The 16,145-nt window shown below is 27.5% G+C and overlaps 1 protein-coding gene across 4 annotated transcripts in view; it reads right to left on the minus strand.

Moving 5' to 3' along the window:
• Magu (magu) overlaps positions 1 to 16,145 on the minus strand; it is an 87,175-nt gene that overhangs the window by 12,906 nt on the left and 58,124 nt on the right. For 2 of the 4 annotated variants that reach the window (XM_064059001.1, XM_064059000.1), the window contains exons 3-4: positions 6,861 to 7,305; positions 6,608 to 6,733 (exon numbers count right to left, since the gene is read on the minus strand). In XM_064059001.1, the coding sequence (XP_063915071.1) occupies positions 6,608 to 6,733; positions 6,861 to 7,305 (571 nt within the window). Of the gene's footprint in view, positions 1 to 5,937; positions 5,956 to 6,607; positions 6,734 to 6,860; positions 7,306 to 16,145 lie in introns of all 4 variants that reach the window. The other 2 variants (XM_064058999.1, XM_064059002.1) reach the window with 2 other exon arrangements.

A 16,145-nucleotide genomic window follows, 5' to 3' on the forward strand; every position in this document is an offset into this window, starting at 1 on the left:
TTTCATCAATTTTACAGTTATCGTTTTTCCAAATTTTCAATCTCGAGTTGGTTGATTTTTAATTCCTCAATTTTTATAAACTGAGAGTTTTTCGATTTCACGTTTTACGTTGTGCGAATTTTAAATATTTCAAGCTTCATTTCCTACAGTTGGATTTTTCACAAAGTTTTTCGATTTTCAATTTTTCAAATATTCAAATCCAAAATTTTCAATTTTTTGATCTTTAAATTTTGAAATTTTTCAAATTCTTCGATTTGCAGTTGCACGATTTTGCAATTTTCCTTTTTTCCAATTTTTCAATTTCTATTTTCAATTTTTCGGATTTTCAGCGTTAAATTTTTCAATTGTTCGATTTTTCCACTTTTTTTCAAATTTTTTGATTTGCAGTTCTTCGATTTTCACACCTTTGATTTTTCGATTTACAGTATCAGTATCCAGTTTTAAATTTTCCAATTTTACGTTTTTTAATTTTGTTTTTTTCAGATTTTCGTGTTTTGATTTTTCGTTTCTTATGTTTCCCAATTTAGTTTCTAGGATTTTAAATCTTCGGTATTCCAGTTTTTCAATTTTCAATATTTCGAGTGTTTCACTTTCAATTTTTTTATTTTTCCTGTTTTTTAATTTTTCGAGTTTTCAGTGTTCCGATTCAAAGGTTTTTGAGTTTTGAATTTTAATTTTTTTGATTTTTCGAAGCTTCATTTCCTTCAGTTGGATCTTTCACAAAGTTTTTTGATTTTTAAATTTTCCTTTTTTTCAATTTTACAATTTGCTATTTTCAATTTTTCGGATTTTCAGCTTAAAATTTTTCAATTGTTCGATTTTTCCACTTCGGAATTTTTTCAAATTTTTTGATTTGCAGTTCTTCGATTTTCACTCCTTTGATTTTTCGATTTACAAGTTCCAGTATCCAGTTTTAAATTTTCCAATTTTACGTTTTTTAATTTTGCTTTTTTCAGATTTTCGTGTTTTAATTTTTCGTTTCTTATGTTTCCGAATTTAGTTTTTTCAATTCTTCAGTTTCTAGGATTTTAAATCTTCGGTATTCCAGTTTTTCAATTTTCAATATTTCGAATGTTTCACTTTCAGTTTTTAATTTTTTCACTTTTCAGCTTTTGATTTTTTTCAAATTTTTCGATAAAATTTTTTTTTTTTCAATTTTTTTATTTTTCCTGTTTTTTAATTTTTCGAGTTTTCAGTGTTCCGATTCAAAGGTTTTTGAGTTTTGAATTTTAATTTTTTCATTTTTCGAAGTTGCCCAATTTTTAATTTCCGATCTTTTAGTTTCTAGATTTTAAATGTTTCGATATTTCAGTTTTTGATTTTCAATGTTTCAATATTCAAATTTAATTTTTTCAATTTTTTTATTTAGGAGTACAATTTTTTGTGTTTTCGAAAATTCCATTTTTCAGTTTTGTCAATTTTTCAATATACGATTTTTCAGTTTCGTGATTTTTATTTTTTCGATTTTTAGTCTTTCGATTCAAGAGTTCGAATAGCTAATTTAAAATTTCTCAATTTTACGTTTTTCAATTTTGGTTTTTCAGATTTTCGTTTTTTAATTTTTCGTTTCTTATGTTTACCGATTTAGTTTTTTCGATTCTTCAGTTTCTACGTTTTTAAATTTTCGATATTCCAGTTTTTCAATTCTCAATATTTCGAATAAGTATTTCACCATCAATTTTCAATTTTTTAACTTTTTCAGCTTTTGATTTTTTTCAAATTTTTCGATAAAATTTTTTTTTTTCAATTTTTTTATTTTTCCTGTTTTTTAATTTTTCGATTTTTCAGTTTCGCGATTTTTAATTTCTAGAGTTTTCAGTGTTCCGATTCACAGGTTTTCGAGTTTTGAATTTTAATTTTTTCAATTTTTCAAAGTTGCCCAATTTTTAATTTCCGATCTTTTAGTTTCTAGACTTTAAATGTTTCGATATTTCAGTTTTCGATTTTCAATTTTGCAATATCCAACTTTAATTTTTTCAATTTTTTTATTTAGGAGTACAATTTTTGTGTTTTCGAAAGTTCCATTTTTCAGTTTTGTCAATTTTTCAATATACGATTTTTCTGTTCCGTGATTTTTATTTTTTCGATTCAAGTTTTCGGGTATCTAATTTAAAATTTCTCGATTTTACGTTATTCAATTTTGGTTTTTCAGATTTTCGTTTTTTAATTTTTCGTTTCTTATGTTTCCCAATTTAGATTTTTCGATTCTTCAGTTTCTAGGTTTAGTTATATGTATAATCCAGTTTTGTAATTTTCAATTTTTTTTTGCTTTTCCTGTTTCTTAATTTTTCGATTTTTCAATTCCCGATTTTTCAGTTTCGTGATTTTTAATTTCTTAAGTTTTCAGTGTTGCCATTCTTTCAAACCACTTCAAAAACAAAAGAAAAGGGGTCCCCGAGATTCTTTTAAACTACTTCAAATAAAAAAGGGCCTCCGAGATTCTTTCAAACTACTTCAAAAACAACCAAAAGTGGTACTCGAGATTCTTTCAAACTATTTCAAAATCAGAACAAAAGGGGTCCCCGAGATCCTTTCAAAATACTTCAAATACCAGATTCAAGATGTCTTTAAGATTCTTTCAAATTATTTACTTCAAAAACAAAACAAAAGGACCCCCCGAAATTCTTTCAAACTACATTAAAATTAAAACAAAAGTGGTTCCCGAGATTTTTCCAAATTATTTCAAAAACCAGTGAAGATATCCTTAAGATCCTTTCAATATAAGTTTGGATTAAATTTTTCGATTTTTCAAATTTGAATTTTTTCGAATTCTTGTATTTGTAATTCTTCAATTAAATTTTTCTTTTATCAGTTTTTTTTAATTTTTAGTTTTCCCGACTTTTAATTTTTCGATATACTATTAACTTTTCATCTCTTCAATTTTCGATTTTTCGACTTTTTTGGAGTTTTCCGATTTTATAATTTTTCTTTATTTTCAATTTTTCATTTTTCAGATTTGCCGATTTTTAATTTTTGGTTTTTTCAATTTTCGACTGTCGGTTTTTGGAATATTCAACTTTTAATTTTTTAATTTCTCGATTTTTCGACTTTTGAATTTTTTTTAATTTTGCGATTTACATTTCTTCAATTTTACGATTATAGTTTTTCGGAATTTTCAATTTTCAGTTAGTCTATTTTTAATTCCTCAGTTTTTCAAAGTTTCGTTTCTTTTAATTGGATTTTTCAGTTTTTCGATTTTTCGACTTTTTTGAAATTTTTTGACTCGCAGTTCTTCGATTTTTTGTTTTTTCAATTTTCAGCTTTTCAATTTCACTATTTTTATCTTCACTTCTTTGATTTTTCGATTTACAAGTTTTCTAGTGTCCAGTTTTAAATTTTGATTTTTTAAAGCATTCAGTTTCTCGATTTTTCAGTTTTTCGAGTTTTGAATTTTAATTTTTTTAATTATTGGGTTTTCATTTTTCATTTTTTAATTTGTCCGATTTTTAATTTCCGATATTTCAGTTTCTAGATTTCAATTTTTTTCCTAATACATTTTTTTGTTTTTTCGAAAGTTCCATTTTTCAGTTTCGTGAATTTTATTTTCTCGATTTTTGGTTTTCCGATTCAAGTTTTCGAGTCTCCAATTTTACGTTTTATAATTTTGTTTTTTCAGATTATCGTTTTTTAATTTTTGTTTGTTTCCCGATTTAGTTTTTTCGAATCTTCTAATTTCTACGTTCCAGTTTTGCAATTTTCAATTTTTCGAATGTTTCACTTTCAATTTTCAGTTTTTTTTATTTTCCAGGTTTTCTTTTTTTTCAAATTTTTCGATAAAATTTTTGTTTTTTTTCAATTTTTTTTTATTTTTCCTGTATTTTAATTTTTCGATTTTTCAATTCCCAATTCTTCAGTTTAGCGATTTTTAATTTCTCGAATTTTCAATGTTCTTTCAAACTACTTCAAAAACAAAAGAAGTCCCCGAGATTCTTTTAAATTACTTCAAATAAAAAAGGCCCCCCGAGATACTTTCAAATAACTTCAAAAACAACCAAAGTGGTACTCGAGATTCTTTCAAACTACTTCAAAATCAGAACAAAAGGGGTCCTCAGATCCTTTCAAATTACTTCAAATACCAGATTCAAGATGTCCTTAAAATTCTTTCAAATTATTTACTTCACAAACAAAACAAATGGAATCTCCGAGATTCTTTCAAACTACTTCAAATTCAAAACAAAAGGGGTCCCCCGAGATTCTGTTAAACTACTTCAAAATTAAAAACAAAAGCCGTCCCCGAGATTCTTTCAAACTACTTCAAATTCAAAACAAAAGGGGACCCCGAGATTCTTTCAAGCTACTTCAAATTCAAAACAAAAGGGGACCCCGAGATTCTTTCAAGCTACTTCAAATTCAAAACAAAAGGGGTCCCCGAGATTCTTTCAAACTACTTCAAAAACAAACCAAACGAGGTCCACGAGATTTTTTCAAACTACTTCAAAATCAGAACAAAAGTGGGGCCTGAGATCGTTTCAAATTACTTCAAATATCAGATTCAAGATGTCCTTAAAATTCTTTCAAATTATTTACTTCACAAACAAAACAAAAGGAGCCACCGAGATTCTTTCAAGCTACTTCAAATTCAAAACAAAAGGTGTCCCAGAGATTCTTTTAAACTACTTCAAAAATAAACCAAAAGTGGTACTCGAGATTCTTTCAAACTACTTCAAAATCAGAACAAAAGGGGGCCCTGAGATCCTTTCAAATTACTTCACAAACAAAACAAAAGGAGCCCCTGAGATTCTTTCAAGCTACTTCAAATTCAAAACAAAAGGGGTCCCAGAAATTCTTTTAAACTACTTCAAAAATAAACCAAAAGTGGTATTCGAGATTCTTTCAAACTGCTTCAAAATCAGAACAAAAGGGGGTCCTGGGATCCTTTCAAATTACTTCAAATACCAGATTCAAGATTTCCTTAAAATTATTTCAAATTATTTACTTCACAAACAAAATAATAGGAGCCCCCGAGATTCTTTCAAGCTACTTCAAAAATAAAGCAAAAGGGGTACCAGAGATTCTTTTAAACGACTTCAAAAATAAACCAAAAGTGGTATTCGAGATTCTTTCAAACTACTTCGAAATCAGAACAAAAGGGAGCCCTGAGATCCTTTCAAATTACTTCAAATACCAGATTCAAGATGTCCTTAAAATTCTTTCAAATTATTTACTTCACAAACAAAACAAAAGGAGCCCCCGAGATTCTTTCAAGCTACTTCAAATTCAAAACAAAAGGGGTCCCCGAGATTCTTTCAAACTATCATTAAAATTAAAATAAAAGGGGTCCCCCGAGATTCTGTTAAACTACTTCAAATTTAAAAAAGGCCCCCCGAAATTCTTTCAAACTACTTCAAAATCAAAACTAAAAGGGGTGCCCGAGATTCTTTCAAACTACTTCAAATCCAAAACAAAAGCGGTACCCGAGATTCTTTCAAACTATTTCAAAATCATAACAAAAGGGGGCCTTGAGATCCTTTCAAATTACTTCAAATACCAGATTCAAGATGTCCTTAAAATTCTCTCAAATTATTTACTTCCCAAACAAAATAAAAGGAGCCCCCGAGATTCTTTTAAACTACTTCAAATTAAAAACAAAAGGCGTCCCCGAGATTCTTTCAAGTTACTTCAAATTCAAAACAAAAGGGGACCCCGAGATTCTTTCAAACTACTTCAAAAACAAACCAAAAGTGGTACTCGTGATTCTTTCAAACTAGTTCAAGCTCAAAACAAACGGGGCCCCGAGATCCTTTCAAATTACTTCAGAAACAAAACAGAAAGATTCCCGAGATTCTTCCAAATTTTTTCAAAAACCAGTGAAGGTATCCCTTTTTTTACTTCAAAAACATAGTCAATCCGACCAATAAAATCGATGTCGTCGTTTTAAAATTTTGCATAGTAAATCTTATTTCATTTTTATAAATTGCCATACTTCTACAGCTTTACCTGGGACATGCAGATTTTCTGAAAAAAAAAACACTAAATAAATAAAATTGTCTAACATTTTACAATTAAATTAATAACTGCAAAATTAGTTGCTCTGAAATCATGCAAACGTCTTAAGGTTATTGCAAGCACGATTTATCCCCTGCAAAAACTTGGTGACGTCATCTCGAAATCTAAAACGTACAGAATACACTTGTGGTTTATGAAAACGTTAAAATTTTAGAATTGCTTATACAGCGTGACACTTATTAGTTTTATCAGTGCCTGTCAAAATTAGTAGGTAAGTGTCCTTGATAAATTTTTATTTTAACCTATAAGTTTGTGTGTTTCTAATTCTAATTCAACTACTAAATGTGGCAATTTGAAAATTCCAACCCGAAATACGAGGAGTGCACGGAAAATAACGAGGCAGTCTGTAAAACGACAAAAATAGGATGTTTTTATAACCTCACTTACTTAATTGACATAAATATGGCATTCACACTTAGAGGAAAGCAGTTGCACTAACAAAAGAACTTTAAAAAAACCATTTTTCAGTGTTGCCAATCCAACTAGAATACATAAAAAACCTAGCATTGGAAAAAAGTTCTTTATCGTGTTTTCCAGTACCGGCTTCGTTATTTTCGCACCACATCACCTGGACACTCGCCTCCACTTCTCATCTACCTACCGTGCGGCAAGGGCCTGTGCGACGGGAACGACTCCGGGTAGTCCTCCTGATCCTCCACCCTATCGTGCGACGCGTTCGCTCCGCCGCCCCCATCTGGTTCCAACCAGGAAAAAACACGCAAAAAAACTATTTAAGTTCAAAACTTGGTACGCGCATGCCAGTTCTTAATAAACAAGGGAATTAGTGGGCGAGCGGAAGCGCGGGGCCAGTGCTCGCCGGATACTCTACTTAACACCATTAGAAGCACACCTACCGTCCATGCCGTCCCTGGTGAGGCATTCGGCCCACTCCTGCTGGCTGATCAGCGTGTCGCTGTTGACGTCGCAGGAGCGCGGGAACATCTTGGCGCACTTCTTCGGCTTGACCGCCTTCTTGGCGATGCGCTTCAGGTCGCGGTACTCGTTGCGGTCCAGCACGCCGTTGCCGTCGGCGTCCATCGTGCCGAACTTCCACTGGTTGACGAGCAGGTCGGTCTCGTTGTTGTGCGGCTTGACGACGCCGCCGTGGTCGCGGCTCCACTCGGTGTGGAAGATGTTGATGAGGTTGTTGTTGAACTTGGCCTTGTCGGGCTGCTTGCAGGCGCGGTTGCGGCCCTTGGGGCCCCGGGGGCTGCGTCGGTGGGCGGACTTCTTCTTGCGCCCGCAGTGGGGCTTGGTGTTGGCTTTCCACCGGACGGAGGTGTACGGAAGGGGCACTCCCTGAAGAAAATGTGTTTTTAGTTATCTTTCTACTCTTAGAAAAAAGGAGCATTCACAGTCTAAGCACTGGTACGCGTATGTGCAATTTTCTATCCCATTAAATTTTACGCCATTTCATGAATATTTAACGTTCCATATTTGTATATACAGGAAAAAGTGAATGAAGAAGTGTGCAAAAACCGACGAATATAATGACAAGCACATGAATATAAAGTGTTTAATAATCAAATTGCGGAATTGCTACGCTATGAATTCATTAATATAAAAAGGCCATCATTGAAATTACTTAAAAAAACACGAAGACTTGTGAAGTGTTTTGAGCTAGATGGAATTATGTAGAACATAAAGTTTATATTATAAACGACAACTTCCTGAGCGTAAACTAGAGAATGAAAAAAGTGGTCTCCTGTTTCCGTCCGTCTGTCTGTCTGTCTTCGTCTGTATCAGTTTTTCTTAGACACGTAATTCCCTCCCAAAAAATTTATGACGTCACGACTCGCAAAATCAAATCTTTTCTCAAATTTTCAATTTCTCCACATACAAATTTTTCATTTTTTTAATTTTCGTTTTCACAATTTTATATTACAATTTTTCGTTTTTCATTCCCCTTCATTTTTTCAATGTTTCTTTCGCTTTCATCATTTTTCGTTTATTCAATCTTTCAAATTTTCAATGTTTGAATTTGCAATTCCCCGTTTTTCCAATTTTTAAATTTTTCAATATTTCGTTTTTAAGCTTCTCAATTTTTCATCTTTTGAATTTTTCGTTTCTTCAATTTTTCAAGATCTTGATTTCCAATTGTTTAGTTTTCATTTTATACTTTTTCGTTTTTTCATTTTTGATTTTTCAATTTTTCCATTGTTTTGAAAATTGAAAACCGAAAATTGCGAATCGCAAAATTTAAAAATCCAAAAATTGAAAAAATAAAGAAAATAAAAAACCGAAACAAAAATTGCAAATCGAAAAACTGGAGAAATGAAAAATTGAAAAATCGAAATATTGATAAATAAAAAATTGAAAACTCGGAAAAAATAAGAAAAAAATGAAAATTGTAAGAGTCGCATGTCGTAACATTGAAGGAACAACAAAAAATGAAAAATTGAAAAACTAAAAAATCGGAAAAACTTGAAAAATCGAAAAATTTCAAAAACGAATAAGTGGAATACCGAAAAATTAACAAATCGAAAAAATGAATAAATCAAAAATTGGAAAGAAAAAACCGAATCGAATACAAAAATGTTAAAATCCAAAAATTAAAAAAGTGGAAAATTGCATATTTAAAATAAAAACTAGAAAAATTACAATCCAAAAATTAAAAAATTTCACATTGAAAAAAAAATTATAAAATCAGAACATTGAAAAACCAAAAAACTGAAAAAATAAAGAAAATAAAGAACCGAAACAAAATATTACAAATCGAAAAATTAAAGAAATGAAAAATTGAAAAATCAAAATATTGATAAATGAAAAATTGAAAACTCTTGAAATCGAAAAGTCGCTAAATCTAAAAAAACGTTGGAAAATCGAAAAAAAAGAAAAAAGAAAATGCCAAGAGTCGCATGTCGTAACATTGAAGAAACAACAAAAAATGAAAAATTGAAAAAATTGAAAAACTAAAAATCGGAAAAAATTGAAAAATCGAAAAATTTCAAAAACGAAAAAGTGGAATATCGAAAAATTAACAAATCAAAGAAACGAAAAATTGGAACATTGAAAAACTAAAAACTGAGGAACTTAAAAATCGAAAAAATGTAAAATTCAAAAATCGAAAAATTTAAAATCCAAAAATCGAATAAATGAAAAAGTTTTAAAATGCAATTATTAAGAAAGTGAAAAATTCTAAAAACTGTAATTACTATCGCATATTTAAAATGAAAACTAGAAAAATTACAAATCAAAAATAAAAAAATTTCGCATTGAAAAAAAGAAAAATATTAAAATCATAATATTGAAAAACCGGAAAATTCAAAAAATAAAGAAAATAAAAAATCAAAACAAAAATTGCAAATCGAAAAACTGATGGAATGAACAATTGAAAGATCGAAATATTGATATATCAAAAATTGAAAACTCGTGAAATTGGAAATCAACAAATTGCGAAATAAAAAAAATGGAAAATCGAAAAAAAAATCCATGAGTCGCATGTCGTAACTAACATTGAAGAAATAACAAAAAATGAAAAATTGAAAAAACTGAAAAACTAAATAATCGGAAAAAATTGAAAAATCGAAAAATTTCAAAAACAAAGAAGTGGAATATCGAAAAATGAACAAATCAAAGAAACGAAAAATTGTAACATTGATAAACTAAAAATTGAGGAACTTAAAAATCGAAAAAATGAATGAATCAAAAATTGGGGAGAAGAAAAAACTGAATCGAATCGAAAAATTGTAAAATCCAAAAATCGAAAAATTTAAAATCCAAAAATCGAATAAATGCAAAAGTTTTAAAATGCAAATACTAAGAAAGTGAAAAATTCTAAAAACTGTAATTACTATTGCACATTAAAATGAAAACTAGGAAAATTACAAATCAGCAATTAAAAAATTTCACATTGAAAAAAAGAAAAACATTAAAATCAGAATATGGAAAAACCGAAAAAATGAAAAAATAAAAAAACAAAAATTGCAAATCGAAAAACTGAAAAAATGAAAAATTGAAAAATCGAAATATTGATAAATCAAAAATTGAAAACTCGTGAAATTGCAAATCAACAAATTGCGAAATAAAAAAAATTTGGAAAATCGAAAAAAAAAGAAAATTCCAAGAGTCGCATGTGGTAACATTGAAGAAACAACAAAAAATGGAAAATTGAAGAAATTGAAAAACTAAAAAATCGGAAAAAATTGAAAAATCGAAAAATTTCAAAAACAAAAAAGTGGAATATCGAAAAATTAACAAATCGAAGAAACGAAAAATTAACAAATCGAAGAAACGAAAAATTGAAACATTGAAAAACTAAAAATTGAGGAACTTAAAAATCGAAAAAATAAATGAATCAAAAATTGGAAAGAAGAAAAAACTGAATCGAATCAAAAAATTGTAAAATCCAAAAATCGAAAAATTTAAAATCCAAAAATCGAATAAATGAAAAAGTTTTAAAACGCAAATACTAAGAAAGTGAAAAATTTTAAAAACTGTAATTACTATTGCATATTTAAAATGAAAACTAGGAAAATTACAAATAAAAAATTGAAAAATTTCACATTGAAAAAAGAAAAATATTAAAATCAGAATATTGAAAAACCGAAAAATTGAAAAAATGAAGAAAATAAAAAACTAAAACAAAAATTGCAAATCGAAAAACTGAAGAAATGAAAAATTGAAAACTCGTGAAATTGTAAATCAAAAAATTGCTAAATCAGAAAAAAAGTTGGAAAATCGAAAAAAAAGAAAATTCCAAGAGTTACATGTCGTAACATTGAAGAAACAACAAAAAAAATGAAAAATTGAAAAACTAAAAAAAGGAAAAATTGAAAAATCGAAAAATTTCAAAAACGAAAAAGTGGAATATCGAAAAATGAACTAATGGAAGAAACGAAAAATTGGAACATTGGAAAATTAAAAATTGAGAAACTTAAAAATCGAAAAAATGAATGAATCAAAAATTGGAAAGAAGAAAAAACCAAATCGAATAAAAAACTTTTAAATTCAAAAATCAAAAAATTTAAAATCTAAAAGTCCAATAAATGAAAGTTTTAAAATCCAAAAATTAAAAAAATGGAAAATTCTCAAAAAATGTACAGTAATGTTCGGTTATAACGAACCTCATGGGACTGGTAAAAGTAGTTCGTTATATCCGAAGTTCGTTATAAATGATCTCAAAAAAATCAATATATACTTTCATAAACTTAACTATGTATTTCGGTATACAACATTAAAAAGTATTACAAAAATATAAACATGTTAAGATAATAATACAGTAGTACATATAAGAAAAAAAACTTGATTAATAAAAAGTTGATTAAAAATAAAAGTTGTTACTGAGAATAATCTCAAATTTTACGTTGCTTCTTGTGAGAAAAATTAATTTCATTCATATACAATTCTATTTCGCCTAATTTATTTAAAATACCGTGTGGAGTGTTTCGCGCCTGAAGAAAATGACGAACGGCCCTAATGTATTAAACCGCTTGGGAGGGTTTTGGGATCGTTTCCTCTTTTTCTTCTTCTTCGTTATCTTCTTCGTCTTCAGTCTCATCTTCTGTTTGAATGTTGCATTGAACTGATTTAACAATATCATCATCCAAAATTTCAGACTTCACTAAAATGTCGTCAAAATGGACGTATTCTTCGAAGTCGATATCAAATCCATCGTCAGAATTACTTTCATGTTTTCTCAGCCATTCAGCCAATAGTAGTTCGTCTTCTGCTGGTTCAAATTTTTCATCTGTAGAAACCCAGCATGTCGAAAACAGTTAGCAATTGTTTGTTCTGATACTTTTTGCCATGCCATACTGATAAAATTGACAGCATCTAACAGATCCACACACAAGTGTTCCTAACCGTTGTCGATAGAATCAATCATTTTCGAAAGAAGAAGTCGTCGATAATTGTTCTTTAGACTATCTATTATACCCTAATCTATAGGCTGTAATTTTGTAGTGCAGATAAAGCTGACTGGTGAAAAAGTTCGTTGTAATAGATATTTATTTTATTAGGAGTTTAAGTGATACTTTATGTGTCGAGTATGGACGATTAAACGCCGAGCGATAGCGAGGCGAATTAAGTCCATAACTCCGAATGAAATACAATATTTTATTTTCAAACGATTAATCTTCTTTTGAAATGATTATTTCCTATCTTCTTGCTTCATTAAGGAATTGCCTTGATTTCACTTACCATGGTTACTATGGTTGACAACCACTATGATTTTCACATATTTATACTCCGGCGGAGTATAAATGTTGTATTTATACGCCGGCGGAGTATAAGTAGTACTTATACGCCGCTCAAACACGGTGTCATAGATATGACACTTAAACCCCGGTAAGAGCGTCATATAAGTGTCAGTTATATGACGTTTGAAAATAAACGATTTTTTTTTCTTCAATATTAAAAATTCGGTTCGTTTTATCCGAAAGTTCGCTATAAGCGGATTCGTTATAACCGGAAAAAAATAACACGTATCTTATGGGACTTCAGTTCGTACTTTGCAAGTTGGTTCATTATATCAGGAAGTTCACTTTAACCGGGTTCGCTATAAGCGATCATCACTGTAATTACTATTGCATATTTAAAATGAAAACTAGAAAAATTACAAATCAAAAATTGAAACCTCTTGAAATTGCAAATCGAAAAGTCGCTAAATCTAAAAAAAAGTTGGAAAATCGAAAAAAATAAGAAAAAAAAATGAAAAATTAAAAAAAATTGAAAAAACAAAAAAATCGGAAAAAATTGAAAAATCGAAAAATTTCAAAAACGAAAAAGTGGGACATCGAAAAATTAACAAGAAACAAAAAATTGGAGCATTGAAAAACTAAAATTTGAGAAACTTAAAAATCGAAAAAATGAATGAATTAAAAAACCGAATCGAATCGAAAAGTTGTAAAATTAAAAAATCGAAAAATTCTAAAAACTGCAATAACTATTGCAAATTTAAAATGAAAACTAGGGAAATTACAAATCAAAAATTAAAAAATTTTACATTGAAAAAAAGAAAAATGATAAAATGAGAACATTGAAAAATCGAAAAATTGAACAAATAAAAAAATAAAAACTGAAACAAAAAATTGCAAATCGAAAAACTGAAGTAATGAAAAATTGAAAAATCGAAATATTGATAAATCAAAAACTGAAAACTCGTGAAAGTGCAAATCAAAAAAATTGCTACATCTAAAAAAAAGTTGGAAAATCGAAAAAAAAAAGAAAAAAAAGACAATTTCCAGAGTCGCATGTCGTAACATTGAAGAAACAACAAAAAGTGAAAAATTGAAAAAATTGGAAAACTAAAAAATCAGAAAAAATTGAAAAATCGAAAAATTTCAAAAACGAAAAAGTGGGACATCGAAAAATTAACAAGAAACAAAAAATTGGAGCATTGAAAAACTAAAATTTGAGAAACTTAAAAATCGAAAAAATGAATGAATTAAAAAACCGAATCGAATCGAAAAGTTGTAAAATTAAAAAATCGAAAAATTCTAAAAACTGCAATTACTATTGCAAATTTAAAATGAAAACTAGGGAAATTACAAAACAAAAATTAAAAAATTTTACATTGAAAAAAAGAAAAATGATAAAATGAGAACATTGAAAAATCGAAAAATTGGAAAAATAAAAAAACAAAAAACTGAAACAAAAAATTGCAAATCGAAATATTGAAGAAATGAAAAATTGAAAACTCGGGAAATTGCAAATCAAAAAATTGCTACATCAAAAAAAAAGTTGGAAAATCGAAAAAAAAAAAAGAAAATTCCGCATGTCGTAACATTGAAGAAACAACAAAAATGAAAAACTGAAAAACTAACAAATCGGAAAAAATTGAAAAATCGAAAAATTTCAAAAACGAAAAAGTGAAATATGGAAAAATTAACAAATCAAAGAAACGAATGAATCAAAAATTGGAGAGGAGAAAAAACTGAATCGAATCAAAAAATTGTAAAATCCAAAAATCGAAAAATTTTAACTCCAGAAATCGAATAAATGAAAAAGTTTTAAAATGCAAATATTAAGAAAGTGAAAAATTCTAAAAAATGTAATTACTATCGCATTTTTAAAATGAAAACTAGGAAAATTACAAATCAAAAATTTAAAAATTTCACATTGAAAAAAAAAAGATTATAAAATCAGGACGTTGAAAATCCAAAAAATTTAAAAAATAAAGAATATAAAGAACCGAAACAACAAAAAATTACAAATCGAAAAATTAAAGAAATGAAAAATTGAAAAATCGACATATTGATAAATCAAAAATTGAAACCTCTTGAAATTGCAAATCGAAAAGTCGCTAAATCTAAAAAAGTTGGAAAATCGAAAAAAAAAAAAAATGAAAATTCCAAGAGTTGCATGTCGTAACATTGAAGAAACAAAAAAAAATGAAAAATGAAAAACTAAAAAATCGGAAAAAATTGAAAAATCGAAAAATTGCAAAAAGGAAAACGTGGAATATCGAAAAATGAATAAATCGAAGAAACGAAAAATTGGAACATTCAAAGACTAAAAATCGAAAAATTGTAAAATCCAAAAATTGTAAAATCGAGAAATTATAGAGTCGTCAAAATTGTAAAGTCGAAAAACTATAGCTTGAAAGATCGAAAAATTGAAAAATTTAAAAATCGTATATATAATCGAAAGTTTTAAAATTCAAAAATTCTTGGAACTTTTCACATTGAAAAAATTATGATATCAGAACACTGAAAAACCGAAAAAATGAAAATCGAAACATTGAAAAATCGAACCATTAAAAAAAATAAAAATTGAAAACAAGTGAAATTTTAAGTCGAAAAATTTCAAAATGTAAAAACTTAAAGATCCACAAGTTGGAAAATCGAAAAAAAATTATAAATGAAAATTAGAAAATTTGCTTGTTGTAAATAAAATTGAAGAAACAAAAAATGTAAAATTGAAAAAAATTGAAAAACTAAAATATCGGAAAAAATGAAAAATTGCAAAAAGGAAAAAGTGGAATACCGAAAAATTAACAAATCGAAGAAACGAAAAATTGGAACATTAAAAAACTAAAAATCGAAAAAATTGAATCGAAAAATTAAAAAGAAGGAAAACAAATCTAATTGAAAAATTGGAAAATCCAAAAATTGTGAAATTTAGTAAATATAGTCGTCAAATTGTAAAGTTGAAAAACTGTAACTAGCAAAATCCAAAAAATTAAAAAATCTAAAAATCATATCAAAGAAAAATTTTTAAATCCAAAACTTGAAAAAGTGAAAAATTACAAATCAAAAATTGAAGAAACGAAAAAATCGAATAAATGAATTATGTAATTTTAAAATATAATAATTGAAAAATAGAAAAATTCTAAAATCGTAAAATTGAAGAAGTTAGAAATTTCAAAAATTATTATTACATATTAAAAATCAAAATTTGGAAAAATTGCAAATCAAAAATTGAAGAAATGAAAAATTGAAGAATTATGAAACTAAAAAATCTAAAATTGGAACAATTAAAAAATAAAAATACTGAAAAACTCAAAAATTTAAAAAAACAACAAAAAAGGAAACCACAAATTTCAAATCGAAAAACTGAAGATATGAAAATTCGAATAAATAAACGTTTTAAAATCCAAAAATTGAAAAATTTCCCTTTGAAAAAAAGAAAAATGACAAAATTAGAACATTGAAAAACCGAAAAATTGATAAATTAAAGAAAATAAAATACCGAAACGAAAAATTTGAGAAATCGAAATATTGAAAAATTTAAAATTGGAAACTAGTGAAATTTCAAATCGAAAAACTGCAAAAACTAAAAATTGAAACATCCAAAAGTTGGAAAACCGAAAAAATTATTTATAAATTTAAATAAAGAGTGAAAAATATGAAAATTGAAATAACTGAAAATCTAAAAATCGACAAACGTAAAATCGAAAAAAATGAATGAATCGAAAAAATATAAAGAGGAAAAAACAAATGAAATCTAAAAATTGGAAAATCTAAAAATTGTAAAATCGAGAAATTATAGAGTTGTCAAAATTGTCAAGTCGAAAAACTGTAACTTGAAGGATCGAAAAATTGAAAAATCTAAAAATCGTCTAAATGAAAGAGTTTTAAAATCCAAAAATTGAAAAAGTGAAAAATTTTTAAAGCTGTAATTACTGTTGCATATTTAAAATGAAAAGCAGAAAAATCAAAAAATGAAGAAACGAAAAATTAAAAACCGAAAGTTGT

The sequence above is a fragment of the Zophobas morio genome, unplaced genomic scaffold (genome assembly GCF_036711695.1).
Source record: "Zophobas morio isolate AGI-343-1 ecotype UQ-CSIRO unplaced genomic scaffold, CSIRO_AGI_Zmor_V1 ptg000020l, whole genome shotgun sequence".
Taxonomy (NCBI): domain Eukaryota; kingdom Metazoa; phylum Arthropoda; class Insecta; order Coleoptera; family Tenebrionidae; genus Zophobas; species Zophobas morio.